At 37.1% G+C, this 19,517-nt stretch overlaps 1 protein-coding gene across 8 annotated transcripts in view; it reads right to left on the minus strand.

Annotated features, from left to right (window-relative positions):
* The window catches only part of LOC117304839 (leucine-rich repeat serine/threonine-protein kinase 2-like), a 111,105-nt gene that overhangs the window by 19,588 nt on the left and 72,000 nt on the right, over nucleotides 1-19,517 (minus strand). For all 8 annotated transcript variants that reach the window (XM_033789469.1, XM_033789517.1, XM_033789499.1 and 5 more), the window contains 17 exons: nucleotides 19,254-19,345; nucleotides 17,426-17,526; nucleotides 16,154-16,254; nucleotides 14,450-14,533; nucleotides 13,629-13,711; nucleotides 12,448-12,575; nucleotides 11,685-11,794; nucleotides 10,436-10,509; nucleotides 9,576-9,639; nucleotides 9,044-9,109; nucleotides 7,835-8,002; nucleotides 6,816-6,914; nucleotides 4,485-4,613; nucleotides 3,699-3,806; nucleotides 2,863-2,967; nucleotides 1,757-1,858; nucleotides 1,217-1,333 (listed from right to left, as the gene is read on the minus strand). In XM_033789469.1, the coding sequence (XP_033645360.1) occupies nucleotides 1,217-1,333; nucleotides 1,757-1,858; nucleotides 2,863-2,967; nucleotides 3,699-3,806; nucleotides 4,485-4,613; nucleotides 6,816-6,914; nucleotides 7,835-8,002; nucleotides 9,044-9,109; nucleotides 9,576-9,639; nucleotides 10,436-10,509; nucleotides 11,685-11,794; nucleotides 12,448-12,575; nucleotides 13,629-13,711; nucleotides 14,450-14,533; nucleotides 16,154-16,254; nucleotides 17,426-17,526; nucleotides 19,254-19,345 (1,731 nt within the window). The remainder of the gene's footprint in view (nucleotides 1-1,216; nucleotides 1,334-1,756; nucleotides 1,859-2,862; nucleotides 2,968-3,698; nucleotides 3,807-4,484; nucleotides 4,614-6,815; nucleotides 6,915-7,834; nucleotides 8,003-9,043; nucleotides 9,110-9,575; nucleotides 9,640-10,435; nucleotides 10,510-11,684; nucleotides 11,795-12,447; nucleotides 12,576-13,628; nucleotides 13,712-14,449; nucleotides 14,534-16,153; nucleotides 16,255-17,425; nucleotides 17,527-19,253; nucleotides 19,346-19,517) is intronic.

A 19,517-nucleotide genomic window follows, 5' to 3' on the forward strand; every position in this document is an offset into this window, starting at 1 on the left:
ACATTCAAACCGCCCTCTGTTGAAAAAACACTGTATACATCATGTTTCGCCGGGCAAAAAGGCACGTAGTCATGGTAAGATTGCATACACTTTCTAGCTGGCTGCCAAAACACAAAGGTTTTGCCCGGCGGTATGCGCGCAAATCATGTTATGGTTTTCATGTGACGTCAGAGGTCACATTGTCTGTACAATAATCAATCATACACCAGTGTAAATGAAAAGTTACACTTAAAAAAGTTTGAATTCATTACTTTTGTTTAGGGGTGTAAGATTTGAAGTACAATATATGCCTGGTTTAAACTTTCTGCTAATGCGAAGCAAATTTTTTGAAGTCACAGTCCTGTTTTCGCTTTGAATGTGTCGCAGGAGTTAAGTACAGCGTAACTGTTCGTCAGAATTCGTATCCCAATTGCATGTTCAGGAAGTATGAACCTGGCTTAAAGCCATTGGACACTTTCGGTACCGAAAAAAAAATACAAAAGTTCACAGATTTACAAATAACTTACAGGGTTTACAGAAAGTAATGGTGAAAGACTTCTCTTGAAATATTATTCCATGAAATGCTTTACTTTTTGAGAAAACATTAAAAAAATATCAATTCTCGATATCAAAATTACGGATTTATTTTAAACACATGTTATGACATGGCGAAACGTGCAGAAACAAGGGTGGGTTTTCCCGTTATTTTCTCCCGACTCCGATGACCGATTGAGCCTAAATTTTTTTACAGGTTCGTTATTTTACATGTATATATAAGTTGTGATACACGAAGTGTGGGCCTTGGACAATACTGTTTACCAAAAGTGTCTAATGGCTTTAGTTATGCTATAATAGATGTTAAATTTGCATCGGGGATAAAGAATATTAATTTTGGTTTTTACCCGTACACCGATGTGTGTTAGCACTGTATACTCAGTACTTTCCCGAGGCTTTAATTGTGCTATCGAGTTCAAGTACTATTGTAATCAGAGTGTCCTTGAGCAAGACACTTACCACACTTGATGTGTCCTTCAAAAGGGCATAAAGCTTTCAGTACTGTAAAAGAACCCAGTGCTGGCAACAGGTTGCCATGGGGTTCACCCCAGTGTTTCGGGTTGGCTGCAGATTGCACACGAACAAGCATCTTCAAACCCTTAACGAGGTGCTTCAGTAAATGGGCCTCATATTTAAACAAAACCTAATCAACTATGTTCTCACATTTGACCTTGAACCTTACCTGTATCGAGTTCTCTGGGTCAGAGTTCAAAGGTTGTATCCATGACACCATAGTGGTCTTCCTGTCCCCTCCTGCAAGCCACACCTCCTGACATTCCTCCCCTTCAGAATGATATACCTGGAATGATGACAAGGGTATCAGACTAAAATCAGTCGCTTTGACCATACAGTATATAGACTAACACCCTTGTTCATCTCCATCTCCATCTACAACAAGTTTTGTAGTTGAAGTTCATTTAAAAAAATATTCTGACCACTTGGATTCATCTAAATCAAGTAAATACAAATGACAAATGATATTGGTTATTAAATGACTTTCATATTTCGCTCGACAGGTTATGTAGTATTGGAAATCTCCCATACAAAACAAAAAAACACTACAAAAAACATATTTGATTTCTACAGAAATCATAAAAACATACTTACAGTTATCTTTCCCCCAAAATGCAGAATTAACAAATTTAAGAGTGCAGTTCACAAATAAAAGCCTGTATGCAAGCTTTGACCTTTGACCTAGGAAGCAGTGACCTTTGACTCTTACCCTGACAGTCATACATTCCACACAGATGTCCATAAGCAGTGGGTACTCCCTCTTTAGGCACAGTAACTCAGCTGAGCTCAACCACCTGAATGCTTGCGCAGACTGATGAAGAAATGCAAAATATCAAATTCCAGACTCTATTTCCACTCGTTAAATCAATACCAGGGATAATACAGAAAAGAGGGTTCTTAAATAGTGGGGGTTTCCAAAAGCAGAGCTTTGTTAGTATAACACCAAGACTGCTTGAAGTCTTGAGCTTGAAGTCTTGTTTTCAAACGCTGAGTGCCCTCAAACATGTGAAACCTAACAGGATACTTTTTTTTCTTTCTTAATATTTATTGTGTGCTTTTTGCTTGAATAATTATTGTATTTGTTATTATTTTGATTGGTTCGTTGTGTTATCAATAATTAAAATTTTCTGTGCTTTTTGATGTACTTGTATTTGCTGAGGTCAAATAAATAATAATAATAATAATAATAATAATAATAATAATAATAATAATAATAATAATAATAATAATAATAATAATAATAATAATAATAATAATAATAATAATAATAATAATAATAATATAAATAATAATAATAATAATAATAACCCCCCTTTAACATGTTTAAAGGATGATAACCTTACACGATACCAAAACCCACCTGTAAAGGAAGGTATACATCTGATAGTACAAATAATTTTGAGAGTAATTTCACTTCAAAGTAATGTGGTTATGTCAGTTTTCATGCCCCAAAAATTGAATCTACTTTGTTGTCCCTTCAAGGATTATGCTTCCTGCATTGACATTATTCACTTCAGATTTTCAGCGTTCCCCCAAAAATGCCACCTCCTTTTGAAACGAATCTTTAAATCAATTTGAATCTTTAAATCAATTGAACAGTTCTAAAAACCAAACAGGTACACTTTGCCTTTAACCTTATAATTGGAGACTTTCTGGGACGATAGAGGGCAGCAGACTTACCGGTTAAATCCATTGTTCTCGGAATTATGCGCATGTTCAGAACTACGTAAACAATGGAAATTTACCCGGTATGTCTGCTGCCACCTAGCGTTGGAAAGTCTGCTATTGGCTATGATGCATCTAGACAATACTTACTGTAGGTCTGTGTTGAGGAACGTGCTCTAAGCAGTAGTCAATCAGCTCCTGTAGATCAGGCCATGCAGCCACATTGTTATGGGTCAGTGGAGGAAGCTGACGACCCTAAAATACAACAACAAAACAATTCATAATATGTAAAGGCATTTAAAGGAACATGTTGCCTTGGATCGGTCGAGTTGGTCTTTGAAAAGCGTTTGTAACCATTTATTATAAAATGCATATGAATAGAAAGATATTTTAAAAGTAGAATATAATGATCCACACAAGTATTACTTGTAATTGCGTGGCTTTCCTTTTACCTCGTCGACAAACACGGTCGGCCATTTATGGGAGTCAAATTTTTGACTCCCATAAGTGGCCGACCGTGTTAGTTCGCAAAGTAAAAGGAAAACCACGCAATTTCGAAGCAAATGTATGTGGATCATTGTATTCTACTTTTACAACATCTTTCTAACCATATGCATTTTATAACAAACGGTTACAAACGTTTTTCAAAGACCAACTCGACCGATCCTAGGCAACATGTTCCTTTAAGATTTGGGGGTTTCCTCCAACATTCTTGTTGTTTCCTATTCATCCTGTTGTAAGCGCTAATTGTAATGTTGGGTTCAAAAAATAAAATAAGAAACTTTGTTTGGCTGTTATTTTCCCGCTTATTTCTGGATCCTTCCCTTAATCCCTTTCCCCTCTCTTTTTCTATAAATGGATATGTATTTGTTTGTACTTGTTTTATGCCTGAAGAAGGTCCGGTTTGGATTGAAAGCTAAGGCCATCTACCCTATTTATTATAATAAATAAAAATTAAGTACAAAATATTTATAAATTATTGCTACCTTCATGACAGCTTCATCCAGTTCAGCTCTGAACTCCAGTTCTTCAAACGGTTTGTGTCCCCCAGTCACCATTTCATACAATAGGATCCCAAAGGAGTAAATATCAACCTACAATACAACCAGGACCGGAAATATTAAGGGTCAAAGACAAAGGACTGTGAAAGTCTAGCATGTATTTGAATATTATAAATAGTAAAAGTGCAAACAAAATGGTTAGTATTAATTTTGGTTTTTACCCATACACCGATGTGTGTTGTTAGCACTGTATACTCAGTACTTTCCTGAATCCTGTTGAAAAATATCAAAGGCATGTTACTCGGGTGGGATTCGAACCTACGACCCATGCAATACTAGAGCAATGTCTTAACAACTAGACTACCGAGGTTGCCCGGCAGCAAGAGGCAGTTCGAATCCTATGTTTTGGCAGCGGGTACCGCCCTACTAACATGCCTGTGACGAGCAACTTTTAGGCGACGTGGTGCTTACTCACATGGGGCCAATTTCATATTGCTGCTTAGCGATAAGCAACTTTTTGCGCTAACTGTAGAAAAAAAAACTTATTAAAGCATTAGCTTATTCAACAGGTTAGCACAATATTAAGCGTCCAGCTTGCGCGTCCACTGTGAGTTTACATTGTAACTCATTCATTTTCATACAGTGAGCACTGAAATGTTGGCATGCCTTTTCATGTGCTTTCGGTTAGCAGAGCTATGTTATGAAAATTACACAGTAAGCACAACATCGGCGCTAAGCAGCCCTAGGAAATTGAATTCCAAAGAAACCTACCTCAGTGTTGTAAGTTGACAGTCCTCTGATGACCTCAGGTGCTCGATAGCCTGGGGTACCCTCAGGTGCCCTTAGACCATATGGAGTAGCAAACTTGGAAATACCATAATCTGCTATCTTGGCATTGTGCTACAAAGTGAGAAAAAACGAGATCAATTCAATTACCAAGATCTTTATTTATCAATGTGTTAGGATGCACCTAAATTATCTCTTTTTGTCGCCATGTTTGCACTGTAAATTGTGACACTGTCTAGAAAATCCTGTTCTATCACCCCCATTCTGAAACAACTACATTGGCTCCCTATCTCTCAACGAATCATCTTCAAGCTGATGCTCATTGTCCACAAAGCTATTAATGGCAAGGCTCCCCACTATATTTCTGAATTGCTTGAAGTTTACACTCCATCAAGGAATCTTCGATCAAGTTCTATGCTTCTCCTCATTGAACCCAAGTCTAGACACTCATGGGGTGACAGGTCTTTTTCTTCAGCTGCGCCACGCATCTGAAACTCTCTACCACTTAATCTTCGATCTTGTCTTTGTACCGCAAAATTCAAGTCTCTTCTCAAAACTTATCTTATTGTGGGGAAATGGACCCATTATTATTTGCAACTTTATTTAATGTCAGTAGAGGGCGGTGTTTCCCGCTAAGTCATCATTTTCGCGGGCTGGGCCTCTTGATACCTATTTACCGTCATAAAGAAGTTTCTTTTCGCAACACTAAAATAGTGCAACGTTTTCTTGAAATAACTACTTTTATCAAGATATTGTATTTAAAAGTTGTTTCCATATTCAGACTGTGAATAATGGAACTTAATCTAACCACAAATGTATGATTCTTGGGGGTGTGAATGTAAAATAAATTAAGTTTTGTGGTCAGCGTAACAATTACGCCGGAAGTGATACGATTTGGCCCACGGCCAAGTTCTCTTTTCTCTTCGGAAACAAGGCAGTGAGATGTGTTTTGGACTCGGGCTATTATCAAGCCAAGAATCTGTTTTTTTCCCCGTGTTCTTCATCTTCAGCCTTGTCAGTATTTTATCATAGACCGTCAGATTATCTGGTGAGTTTTATATTACGTTTTAAACCGATTTAAAAGGTGCATTTTCACTGTCAAAACAATGAGGGTCGTATAACTATCATGAGACATTTTTATTTGCTGTTATATGAAACTACATGAGGATCATGTATTCTGAGTTACAGTACACACTGCCTGTACTTATATGCATTAAATGTACTACATGTACATGTAACTAGTCTCTATTTATATATTGTATTCTCCTGTCCTTGTACACAAGCGGTCTTTTTGTATCAATGGTTTGTGGATGCAAATAAAGAAAATCAGAAGATCAAATATTGAAGAAGCGTCTGCTGACTGATGAATGACTGGACTCAGCAATTCCTTTTTTTAAATAAAGAGGGGACCAGGGCCAAGGACTCCCTCAAGTGGCAGGGGGTTATCTCCGTACCTCTACATTGTGTCACAGGTTTTCAAGGATTAATTTTGTTGTGTCTGTTTTTCTTTGTGTTATGTTTTTGTTTTTGTTTTGTTTTTTGGTTTAACTGCGCCTTGAACACCCAGCAGGGAGGATATGTGCGCATTACAAGTCTTATTATTATTTATTATTATTAAATGAGTTAATAGTACAACTAACACTTATTATACTCATTCAAATGAGCAAGGCAGTTGATAAACGCCTTCATTTACCTACAATTTCCTTTGGTCAAAAGTAGGTGAGATTTCTGGACACTAAAACCTAATAAAATAGCATACAATGTTGTTTAACATTATGAAGTTTTCATACAATTTTTTTTGTGTGTGTGCAAAACTAAAAAAAAACCTTGCTCCCAAAACAGGATACTTACTTTGAAAAAACCTTCATTTAACAACTTATACATAGAATACAAAACAAGGTCCTCATCACTACATTCAAAGCAACTCATAGAACATGCCCAAGCTACCTGTCTGATCTCATTATCCCTCGTATGTACCAGCCCGACAACTCTGTTCCTCCTCACATCTCCTCACCATACCATTCCTCTACAATCTAAATCTTTCGGTTCAAGGACTTTCTCCAGTGCTGCCCCCCGACATTGGAACTTTCTACCTAGCTACATCCATTCTTCACAGAACATTGAACACAACTCAAATCGCACTTGTTTTCTTATGCCTTTTACTTACTTTAATTTCAGTTATGTATGACTATTAGTATATTGTCTGTTAATTCTTTGATCTAATGTTGTTGTTTTTTTGGTAAAGTGCATTGGTATTTCTTTCAGCTCTGAAATGCGCTATATATGAGCTATTATTATTATTATTATCAGACTCACCAGTGTTCCTAAAGACAGAGAGAAGAGAAGGATGTTATCTGGCTTCAGGTCTCGGTAGACAATCCTATTCTCATGAAGGAACATTAATCCGTCGGCAACCTGTCAAAGAACATAAATGATTTACCGGGTTGAACAAAGATAAATTCCTGGAGCGGGATTTGAACCATGGCGTCTGGTTTAATAGAAATCATCGACTGTAAGTATGCACTGTCAACAATCTGCACTCGTTATGCCAGATTATATAACACCCAAGCAGATCCTTGCCATTTGATTGGAGGATTGTCCGTCACGTGATAGCAAATAAAAGTACCATTGCACGCTGAGTCACTCACCGTGCTTTTTCGTTCCATCCGAAAAGTACCATTGCACGCTGGCAGCGTGCAATGGTACTTTTCGGATGGAACGAAAAAGCTGATGAGTAAAAACATCACTGCGTGCGCGTTGTCTTCGGTAACACAGCAAGGCATAATATTAGTAAAATTACTAGCATTCGTCTTCTACAATTAAAAATTGGAGGCCTACGCTTTGTTTGTTTTGAAAGTTGTATCTTTCAATCAAAATGACAAAGATCTACTTGGATGTTATATAAAACAAATAATGAATGTTTTTCATTCGTGCAATGGTGCGAATATGTTCATTCGTTGAAAGCTGGAATGTTCCATTCAACTCGGCTCCGCCTCGTTGAATAGAACATTCCATCTTTCAACTCATGAACATATTTGCACCATTGCACTCATAAACATTCATTATGTGTATACTATCCTGGATTTTCCAGAAGTCAAATAAAAAGGCTTGAGATCATTTATTCTCATGCACTACTCCTATACACTGGAACTCAATACCTCGTTCACTAGCCAATGTGACTTACTTTCCCCAATTCAAATAGCATCTTAAAACTCACTCCTTGCTTAATACATTTCCTCTGTGGTTTTTTCGTTTGTTTTGTTGTAGCGCTTTGCAACCGCTGGAAAAGGCACTTTACTGTATGTTGCTATTATCATTATTATTAGCACGTGTACCTGCATGGCAATACGATGTTGTAGACTTCTATTAGTGACTTTCTTACTACGTAGAGCTGAGGCTAAGGAACCAAGCTGAGCCAACTCAAGAACCAAGACTCTGGGATTCAGAGCAACTCCTTCCATGGATACCAGGCTAGGATGCTGAAGCTGCCGTAGTATAGTCACCTGTATGGATTAAAGCCGTGTTGGTGTTAGTGGCTGCGACTTCATCACCGTGTCAACATGCATTGAAGCATAGACAGCCCTTAGCAACAGCTGCAGCCATAGCCACCAGTTTGGACAAGAACAGGGACCAATTTCATAGAGCTGCTTTAGCAGGAAATACTGCTAAATGAAAATCCTATGTTGTGCTTCGCTACTTTTTGTAGGTAACAGCTCCATGTATTTATTGAAAACTATGAAAATTACCCCCCCCCAAAAAAAACATAATAATAATAATATTCATAAACACCCCAGACAGTTTCTCTACTCCTATTGGTGGAGAGCGCGTCACGTGGATGTGCATAAACCTTTTGTTAATGACTGGTAAAAAGTGTTAATTCATAAGCGTGACACGCGACCTTGCACCTGTTCTTATAAGACAGTTTCTTCATTCCTATTGGTCGAGAGCAACGGCTGAAACAGTTGTGCCACATCACGCAATACGCATGACGCCCACAGCATTCCCTTAAAAGGAGTTGTTTACGCAAGGGCAGCAGAGGGCTCTACCATTTCATAGCTGGAGGGGTGTTGTGTTTAAAGAAATCATTTAACAATTATAATGTTTGCATTTATTTTACTTTTTGACCAAAAAGTGATGATGTTTTTGACCGAAAAGGTATTTATGAATGGGAATCAAAGTGTGTTGAATCGGTTTTCAACTAGTGGTTTAAACCCGTCGAGGCCTGGTTCTTTATGTTTATCAAGAACCAGGCCTCACTGGGATTAAACCACTAGTTGAAAACCTCTTAACCACACATTGATTCCCTTAATAATAATGTCAATCCTTTTAAAACAAACTACGTGCTGAGAAATCATTCAAATTATTTGAAAAGAGTTGATGCTTGTTTACTTGAAATGAGTTGGTGCTTGTTTACTGATTTTTTTTGGTCAGTTTTCTGTATTATCTGGATTCTTGAATGTTTTTACTGACTTGCAATTTGTATACTTTTCCAGCGCCTTGAGGCTGAACCTTCATAAAATGTTCTTTATTATTATTCCTCTAACCTCTTGTCTGAGCAGTCTATGAGGGTGAACATCAGGTCCCATACCGAATACCTTGACTGCAACAGGCTAAGGAAAGAAAGAGAAATAGTCTGGTATCAGATGATGATTACACAAATGTTGGCGGTTCAATGCTCATCCAAAGCAAGACTCTCCTATGTAGGTTTTCCCAGCCAATTTCAAGCATGCATTCAAATCCAGGTATTTTCCCCTAATCAATTTCCTTGTCATACACAAATGTTTTCGTTCTTCTCATTCAGATTCGGTTTAGTCAATCTATTTGATTTATAGGCATTCAAGACTGCACTTTGACCATGAATGAAATTGAATGGTTGACCAGCTCTTGCAGTTGGCTTTTACGAAATTGAATGAGTCTTGGGGCCTAATGAAATTGAATGATTTGACAAGGGAATACTAAACTGATGAAATCCTCTTGTTTATTACCTTATTTCATAACGTTGCCAACGATTTCTATTATTATTTGATCGTATTTGGTCAATTATTTGTATAAATTATTTGGTCATTATCGTTTTACCTGGTCCCTGTATTTAGCTTTGTACACCGAACCAAAACTCCCATCTCCAAGCATGTGAGAAGAACTGTGATAAAGTACAAACAAACATTTAAAAATTCAATAATTAACTTGAGCTAAAGGTTGAAGACGACATCTACAATATCTAGTTTTACAATTTTGATAAACAAAATCAAAACAGTTGAGTCACTTGTGACTAGCCAAATGACCTTTCAAGACTCTCACTCAAGCCGTTGCAAGGACTTGAGTGCGAGTCTTGAAGGTACATTTGTTTTTGAGAGTCAATCAATAGCATTTTTGACTGGATGTGGGTGCTTTTAACCGCTAATTTCCTTGCAACACAATTACAGTATTTCTTGTTTTGACTGACTGTGATGTTTTTGTATCAATGGCCAAATAAATAATAATAATAGCGCCTTGAGCAAACAAAATAACTGCATAGCCTTATTTGATTGTTCAGCCAGTGATTTGAACCCTTGAATACTCAATGACTTATTCAGACATGACACTTAATGGTAATGTGGTATCAAGGATTGAGCCGTAGCTGCTTGGGACATACCTTGAATACTCAATGACTTATTCAGTCATGACACTTAATGGTAATGTGGTATCTAGGATGGAGCTGTAGCTGTTTGGGACAGACCTTGAATACTCAATGACTTATTCAGTCATGACACTTAATGGTAATGTGGTACCTTGGATTGAACTGAAGCTGTTAGGGACATACCTTGAATACTCAATGACTTATTCAGACATGACACTTAATGGTAATGTGGTACCTTGGATTGAGCCGTAGCTGCTTGGGACATACCTTGAATACTCAATGACTTATTCAGTCATGACAATTGATATTAATGTCATACCTTGGATTGAACACGAGCTGTTTGGGATCAATGTGGAACCTGTCCTCCAGGTCCGAAAGCATCACATCAGGAGCCTGCAAACCAAGAGATAAACATCAAATTACAAAACAATAACATTGCTAGGGCATCACTCACAAAGCTACGAGCAACTCTTGGTAAACGGCTACAAAAAGAAAACCTTTAAGATAAAAATTACTTTTAAAACATTTTTTGTTATGAGAGATAAACTTGTATAGCCTAGCATCACAAGGCCACGGACAGCCACTTGCAAGATGAGGGCCACACCTACAAGGAGCTCCTTACCACCTACTCCTGGGGCTGAAACCAAAGTTTTAATGTTTGTTCTGGGTGTTGCATTAGCCCTATATATAGGACTCTTTCTCTGTACACAGGAACAGAGTCCTAACTATTGAGGCCCGTTTCTGGGGCGGAAAAATTTCACAGCTTCATAACTTAAATCTTACCTGCAACAAGCCACTAATTTCAACAGATTCACATTCCATGGCGGCATATATTTCTCTGCGGTGGGTTTCGGTCCTCATATATTCCTCACAAATCCGTAATTTTCGTGAAATAATGCAGCTTCCAACGTTAACAAATTCCCGTTTTGATCGTTTTCTCACAGTGTTGTCTGTTGTCGTGCGTACGCGTATACATTCGCGTGCAAGACGCATGATGCAAGCTTAGACGCATGAATTCTTGGTCACCGTATCTTGACTGCACAGCGTTAACACGCAACACAATTCAAAATTTGCGCGTCGTGCGTCTTGCGTACACACGGCAGACTGTGATAATACGAACAAAAATGGGAATTCCTTAACGTTGGAAGCTGCATTATTTCATGAAAATGACGGATTTGTGAAGAATAACTTACGATCAAAACCCACCGCAGAAAAACATATTCTGTTGAAATTGGTGCCTTCTTGCAGGTAAGATTTGAGTTATGAAGCTGTGAAAATTTTCCGCCCCAGAAATGTACCCCGATGTCCAGGACGTCACTGTAGTACAATACGAAAGTGTAAGGCCGCCAGGGCTAGGTGTTGCATGTGTACTTGTTGGTGTGCCACAGTCTGTTTTATGTGGTTTCGGTTTACTTGTTACTTCAGAGGGAGTCGTTTCTCAAAATGTTTTACACTACATGTATCAATAGCTCGCCACTGCTCGTTACCAAGTAAGGTTTTTTTACTAACAAATATTTTGAGTAAATTACCAATAATGAATTGTGCCTTTAACCCAAGTAGTTTCTTACCAGCAACTTAAGGGATACCAACATGTCCTCATGGTTAGGGCAGACAATATGATCGCTGACCTCTGACCTTTCAATCAACTCATTCAGATTGAACTGGTATATGCTGCTCTCTGGTGACAGCAGAAACATTGAAAACAACAATAATTTAGAAACAAGGTAAAATTGCCAAGAGCAATGACTCAAGAATTAAAAACAATTGAGATTTACAAAACATTGGGCTTGCCAACTGATGGCCATAAAATAACAAAACTATTACAATAGTATCATTGATAAATTGTTCCTAAAGCTTATTTTAGCAAACATATTCTGGTTTATGAATGTGATTGTAAATCACTGTACAATAAATTTGTTCACCTTTTAGCTCAGATCTTTTTGTTTTGATGTTTTTACTCGGTTTGTTCGTTCCATCCGAAAAGTACCATGGTACTGTGCAATGGTACTTTTCGGATTGAACGAAAAAGCACGGTGAGTGACTCAGCATGCAATGGTACTTTTATTTGCTATCACGTGACGAACAATCCTCCAATCAAATGGCAAGGATCTGCTTGGGTGTTATACAATATGATTTAGTCAAGGGGAACTCTGTGCTGGCTGGCACAATGTACTTTGCTCAGAGTGCTGGGCAAATAATTTGAGTCCTGAGCAGGCCCGCCCAGCACCGTCCACCATGGCTACATTCACTCATGGTTACGACCGCCAAAAACGCACCCCTAATGTTAAAAGCCTGAGAAGCACCAGAATTATGATGATCTACGTATAATACCTTCACAAAGGACGCAGGGTACCATGCGCTGTACCAGCGTCTTGCCTAGTAATGGGTCGATCTCAGTCAGACCTGGGAACCACTCTTCAATTAGGTCATCGACATGGTCACATAGAAGACCCAGTAGCCTAAGAAACAATCAGCAAAAACAAAATTATTTTGAATAGAATTTTGTCATTGGCAAAATTTGATATAAGTTGCAAGTTGGTAAACTGTTGCAAAAAGGAATTATGGCCAGTCAAAGTTTTTATTGTTTTGGCCATTTAACAGTAACCCCTTGTGAAACTTATAAGGTGAACTCTTGATATGAATCTGCATGTCATTGGCAATGTTCGATTTAAGTTTCAAGTTGATTATTGCAATTAGGAGTTGTGGCCATTAAAAGTTTTCATCTTTTGAGTCTATTCAATTGGAACTGGTGGCATACTTACATGCAGAAGTTTTATTTTTTTTATATGAACCTGCATGTCAGAGGCAAACGTTGAGTTTCATGCCCGTTTGCAATATCTGTATGTCTGTCTGTTGTTACATTGTATGCAAGTCGTTTACTCTGTGGTTGACCCCTTTATAAATCCAAGGGGCAATGTTTAGCCGGACAATTTTGTATTCCCAAAACATCTCCTTTAAAGGATTTGGGTACTTTTTCAAAATGTCCATAGATTAACATTAAACTTACAGGGTTTGAAGATAATGATAGTGGAAAGCTTCCCTTCAAATATTACTTACTGAGGTGCTGTAGTTTTTGAGAAATGGGTAAAACAATGTCATGAAAATACGTTTGTAAACGCTTAAAAGAATTTTCGTCTCGTGAGACGAAAATGGTTTTCATGACACTGTTTTACTCATATACCAAAAACTGCAGCACCTCAGCAAATAATATTTTCAGGGAAGCTTTTTACTATCATTATCTTCAAACTGTGTAAGTTTAGTGTAAATCTGTGGACATTGTGTTTCTTGTCCTACAAAATAGTTAAGAACCACAAAACATGGCTGTCACTGATCTTACTTGGGGTTTTTAGATTCCATAAAACAACTCAACACTTAATGTTTGAAGCTTCATACAAAAACTCATACTAATTGCGGACAGCCAGACGAACTGACTAACGAACAAACAGACAGTAAAGGCTCATTCTACTTCACAGCTTGCCAAAATTGAATCAATTAACCGGTAACAACATTACCTGTTTCCATCTTTTGACTGTGGCACGGTGATTTTCAGACCGTCCAGTCCTTTCTTCAAGGGCTCAACACAGAAGAAAGCTTCCTAAAATGCAAAATGAATAAATTGTTAATGGGCATGCATGTTTTACCCTTGCAGAGTCTTTCTCAGAGGCTAACTTGAAGAAAAAAAAACACAAAGCATTTAAGAAATACCGAGATGTTTTTTTCTTTAGTAATATCAGGCCCAACTACAGTTGACACTATTGGTAATTGTTAAAGATTAGTCTTCACAGTTGGTGTATCTCAACATATGCATAAAATAACAAACCTGTGAAAATTTGAGCTCAAACAGTTGTCGAAGTTCCGAGATAATAATGAAACCAAAAAAACAGCATTGTCACACGAAGTTGTGTGCTTTCAGATGCTTGATTTCGAGACCTCAATTTCTAAACTTGAGGTCTCAAAATCAAATGCGTGGAAAATTACTTCTTTCGCGAAAACTACATTCCTTCTCACAATGTTTTATACTATCAACCTCTCCCCATTACTCGTATTCAAGTAAGGTTTTATGATAATAATTATTTGAGTAATTACCAATAGTGTCCACTGCCTTTAAATATCACTCACAAGCGAAAAATATAAAAAATAAATAAAAAACTAGTCATTATCAAATTGTCGCCTTGAACACCCAGCAGGGTGGATACGTGCGCATTACAAGTTTTACTATAACAAGTTTTACTATTAATATTTTTATTATTATTATTAACATATGGGTGTTGTAACTCAGAGAAATTTCCATTGGCGTTGGACTTCAAATTAATCCGGGAGTCATGGAACTCACTTTTGTCCAGCGGACGTAAATTCCCTCCCTCCAGTACTTGGTTACCTTGGAAGCATCCTCATCGCTGGAAGCAACAGAAGATGGCTGTAACAAACAAAAACAAAACCAAATAAAGGGCATATTAAATTTGGTTTTTCCCATACACCGATGTGTGTTAGCACTGTATACTCAGTACTTTCCCCGAGTCCTGTGAAAAAATATCACAGGCATATTACTCGGGTGGGATTCGAACCCACGACCCTTGCAATTCTAGAGCAGTGTCTTACCAACTAGACTACCAAGATTGCCCGGTAGCTAGAGGCAGTTCGAATCCTATGTTTTGGCAGCGGGTACCGCAACGATATAATAGATGTTAAATTTGCATCGGGGATAAAGAATATTATTATTAAAAAAAAAAAAAATTAATATTCTTTATCCCCCATGCAAATTCAACATCTATTATAAATAAAGGGCAGTTTTTCAACTGCTTTTCACTTGGAAAAACAAATAGTTTACAATTTAAAAGACTTTGCAGTGGATTACCATGTGGTGTAACTTTTCCCATTTAATAAACACCCCCAACCCTTAAGTAGAGAAGCGTAGCCTTCTACCAAGGTTATATGCACCAATTTTTTGTCTTCATAAGTTCAGATTTTTTTTTTTTAATCTGCAGCGGCAGTTAATAGCTAGACAAGTTCTCAAAGAAAACAATCTACACCTGTACACTGCAAAGTAGATATACACATGGTGCAGGCCTGGAATTTCATCTTTGAGCGGGCAAGGCCATTTTCATTTTGAAAAGGGCACTTCCATTGAAAAAACTTCAAGTCTATGGGAATTTTTGAAAGGGCACCAAGGCCAAGACAAGGGCAACGGAGGCCATGGCCTCCGTGCTGCGTGAAATTCCAGGCCTGATGGTGTTACTTCACACCCAAATATAAGACTAAGTTCAGAGTGTGAAAACCTTGAACTTTTTTTTTATACAGTATTTAAACATTTCAGTTTGGATCTTAAAGCCATTACACACTTTCGGTAATCAGTATTGTCCAAGTCCCACACTTCGTGTGTCACAACTTATATATAAAATAACAAACCTGTGAAAATTTAGGCTCAATCGGTCATCGGAGTCGGGAGAAATTATGGGAAAACCCACTCTTGTTTCCGCGCGTTTCGCCGTGTCATGACATGTGTTTAAAATAAATCCGTAATTCTCGCTATCGAGAATTGATATTGTTTTAATGTTTTCTCAAAAAGTAAAGCATTTCATGGAACAATATTTCAAGAGAAGTCTTTCACCATTACCTTCTGTAAACCCTGTAAATTATTTGTAAAAGTGTGAACTTTTTTTTTGTTCTGTACCGAAAGTGTTTCATGGCTTTAAAAGTCCTTCAAATGTTAAGGCAATGTATGGGAGAATAAAAAAAACTTAATTTAAACTCATGTCAGTGCGAAAAAAGGGACTTACGTTACTTGGGAATTAGAAGTTGTCAAAATGTTGTACTCGCTTAAAATAGCCTGGATGTACATGTACACACCTAAAAAGTATGCGACGAGATACAATATTTTTCGCACAGAGAAGTTTCATGTGAGATAAGACTTAGCTGCAAAAACAAAATACAACATTTGTTGCACTTAATGCACTGACACGCCATAAATGCTTGGGAGATTTACATTAAGAGTTTAAGAGTGTCTGGAGAGGGATTTGATTAATTGAATGGAACTTACTGTCCGCAGCATTTGTGTAGAGAAGACAAGAAGTCTCAATATAAGACGTGACCACAGACCAATTGGGACGTATGGCATCTCATAAAAACGATGTAACATATCTACAGGGATAAACAAAAGTTATTATAACATATTCATAAATACCTCAGACAGTTTCGCTATTCCTATTGGTTGAGAGCGCGTCACGTGGGTGTGTATAAACCTTTGTTTGTGACCAGTAAAATGTGTAGAAACATGGGCGTGACACCCGAGCTTTCACCTGTGATTATAAGACAGTTTCTTCATTCCTATTGGTCGAGAGCAATGGCCGGGACAGTTGTGCGACATCACGCGATACGCGCAACGCCCACAGCATTCCCTTATAAGGAGTGGTTTACCCGAAAGCGGCGGAGGGCCTTACCATTTCAGAGCTGGAGGGGTGTTGTGTTAAAAGAAATCATTGAACAATTATAATTTTTGCATTTATTTTACTTTTTGACCTGCCGAGGCCTGGTTCTTGATAATTCACCTCAACTTCGTCTCGATAAAATTATCAAGAACCAGGCCTCGCGTTAAAAACCTCTTCACCACACATTGATTCCCTTATTTAGGGCCATGGCACACATGGTAATACTTTTTTGTTTACATGTTTTACATGCAGTCAACTGAAGTTTATGCAAAAACAAAAATACTGCAAAAGAAAAATATTTCTGAGAATATATGAGAAAAATAAAACATGAATCACACAATTTTATCAAGCTCTTACACAAACAATGATGCTAAGCAAGTTTTTCTGCTGATGAGCACAAGATAGCAGTAACCTGTTTCTGCTTAGCAAGTTTTCTTTTCTGTGCTAAGCATTTTGTTTGTATTAACAGCTCTTTGAAATAGGACCCAGGAGTGTTTACTTCAAAACTAAATAAAAGGCATACTTAGAGCCATAAAATGAAATGTTTAAAAGAAGTCTTGTCAAAATCACAGATTTTGGCTTCAAATTTCACAGGCCTTAACAATGAGAAGTGTGGTGCAAACAACTTCAACCGATGGTATAAATGCAAAAAATAGTTTAATGGCCTGACGTTTCAAACTCTAGCAGAGTCTTTTTTTTAAGGCTAAATGACAACACAACAAACATGAACATGTAACTAAGTGTAACACTGCTTAAACGCCACGCCATTAAACAAATTTGCAAGCCTTCAAAATGTCTGACATCGGCTTCCTTGAAAAAATGAGCAACAACTCGGTTGAAGAAGAAACCATAAAACAGGTTAAATAGTGGCCATAATAACTAACCTTGTTTGTTGGATGAGGGGAGACTGATAGTTGGTTTCTGTCGTGGCATCTTACAAGGAATCATCAACTCTTTCTCATTGACAGGAAGCGCTACTTCAAATCTAAAAGTATTTACATAAACAAAAGTTGTTTGGTTATTTTTAACACATACAAGAAACAAAAACTGATAAAAAAGAAACACATAATCTACGCTCTGCAGACAAATTTCTCCATGAAGAACACAGGGCACGCAACTCTTGGGGAGAGCGTTCATTTCTAGTCGCAGCAGCAAAGATATGGAATGGTCTTCCACATTGCGTCCACGCAGCTGTCACAACTGATACATTCAAAATCAGCACTCAAAACACATCTGTTCAACATCCACAAATAATCATTGCCTTTGACAAGCATAATGACTATAACTTTTTATAAAATATCAAGAGCAGTGCACCTGGAGCTAAGCAGACTAGGATGCAGATTTTTTGAGCAGGCGCCATGAGCGCCTGCATTGGCGGATACTGGCGCTATATAAGACTTTGATTATTATTATTATTAATAAAAACGTATTTAAGGGTAACACCATGTGTACATCTACTTGCCAGGTAGTATCTCAAACTTGTCTAAGGCCGTGTCCGAAACGGCGACTTCGGCTACAGCTACGGCTAGATCGCGCGCGTCTGCCTATTCTTTAACACTGGTAGACTCGCTGATCTAGACGTAGCTGTAGCCGAAGTCGCCGTTTCGGACACGGCCTTAGTATGTTCTACTGCAGCTGAGTAGATTTTTCAACTGCCGAGAAGTAGATTTTTGGAAATCGGGAGGCTTCTCAAATCTAAAAGAATAACTGTCCTGCTTTATAACTGCTACCTGGGCGGAAGGTAGGAAATTGATTTGGTGTAAGTACCTTTAGCTTTAGTGGACTGAGGGGACCTTTCGTTATTAATTTCAGTAACGTGGAGTAAGTTCTTTATTGGTCTCAATGTTTTGACTAGCCGGCTTTATTCATCATCAATAAAATTGGGCCCTGCTATTCAGAAAGATCTAACCTTATTTGGATGTACCAAAGCAACTTGGTGGGGGGGGGGGCGGGGATATTTGCTTTTTTACTCATTCTGCGTCATTGCTTTTTTTTCTGCTGTTGTCTAATGTTCTTAATGTCTTTATAGACTTATTGTAAATAGATTTGTTATATATGACCAGGGACATTGGAATTGAAGGCCTTCGGGCTACAGTTTTTTGGGAAACTTTTTTAATTCCAGGCATATGTCCCTGGTTTTTGATTTGTTTTGATTATGTTTGTATTTTGTATGTGTTTTTATGCCAAATAAATAATAAGAATAATAACAATAACAATAACAACAGCAACAGCAACAGCAACAGCAACAGCAACAGCAACAGCAACAACAACAACAACACCATCAATAACAATAACAATAACAATAATAATAATAATAATAATAATAATAATAATAATAATAATAATAATAATAATAATAATAATAATAATAATAATAATAATAATAATAATAATAATAATAATAATAATAATAATAATAATAATAATAATAATAATAATAATAATAATAATAATATAATAATACTAATAATATAATAATAATAATATATAATAATAATAATAATAATAATAATAATAATAATAATAATAATAATAATAATAATAATAATAATAATAATAATAATAATAATAATAATAATAATAATAATAATAATAATAATAATAATAATAATAATAATAATAACTTAGTTACACAAGGAAAAGAAAATAACCTATAAATACAGTAACGCATAGATGGAGTTAATAATTCCCAAACGTTTTACAATGACTTACTTCTCTAGTAGCTTCAGATATTGTGGTATCAGATTCATCGGGAGGTCTTCCGTTCTTGAGAACAGAACGTTGATGTCGCTGATTCTTATAACCTGATACATTCAAGAAAACAAATAAGAGTGCCTCGAATAGATGTTAAATTTGCATCGGGGATAAAGAATATTAATTTTTGGTTTTTACCAATATACATTGTACACCGATGTGTGTAGTGCTGTATACTGTAAAAAAATCACTGGCATTTTACTCGGGTGGGATTCGAACCCA

Source organism: Asterias rubens, chromosome 2 (genome assembly GCF_902459465.1).
Source record: "Asterias rubens chromosome 2, eAstRub1.3, whole genome shotgun sequence".
Classification (NCBI taxonomy): domain Eukaryota; kingdom Metazoa; phylum Echinodermata; class Asteroidea; order Forcipulatida; family Asteriidae; genus Asterias; species Asterias rubens.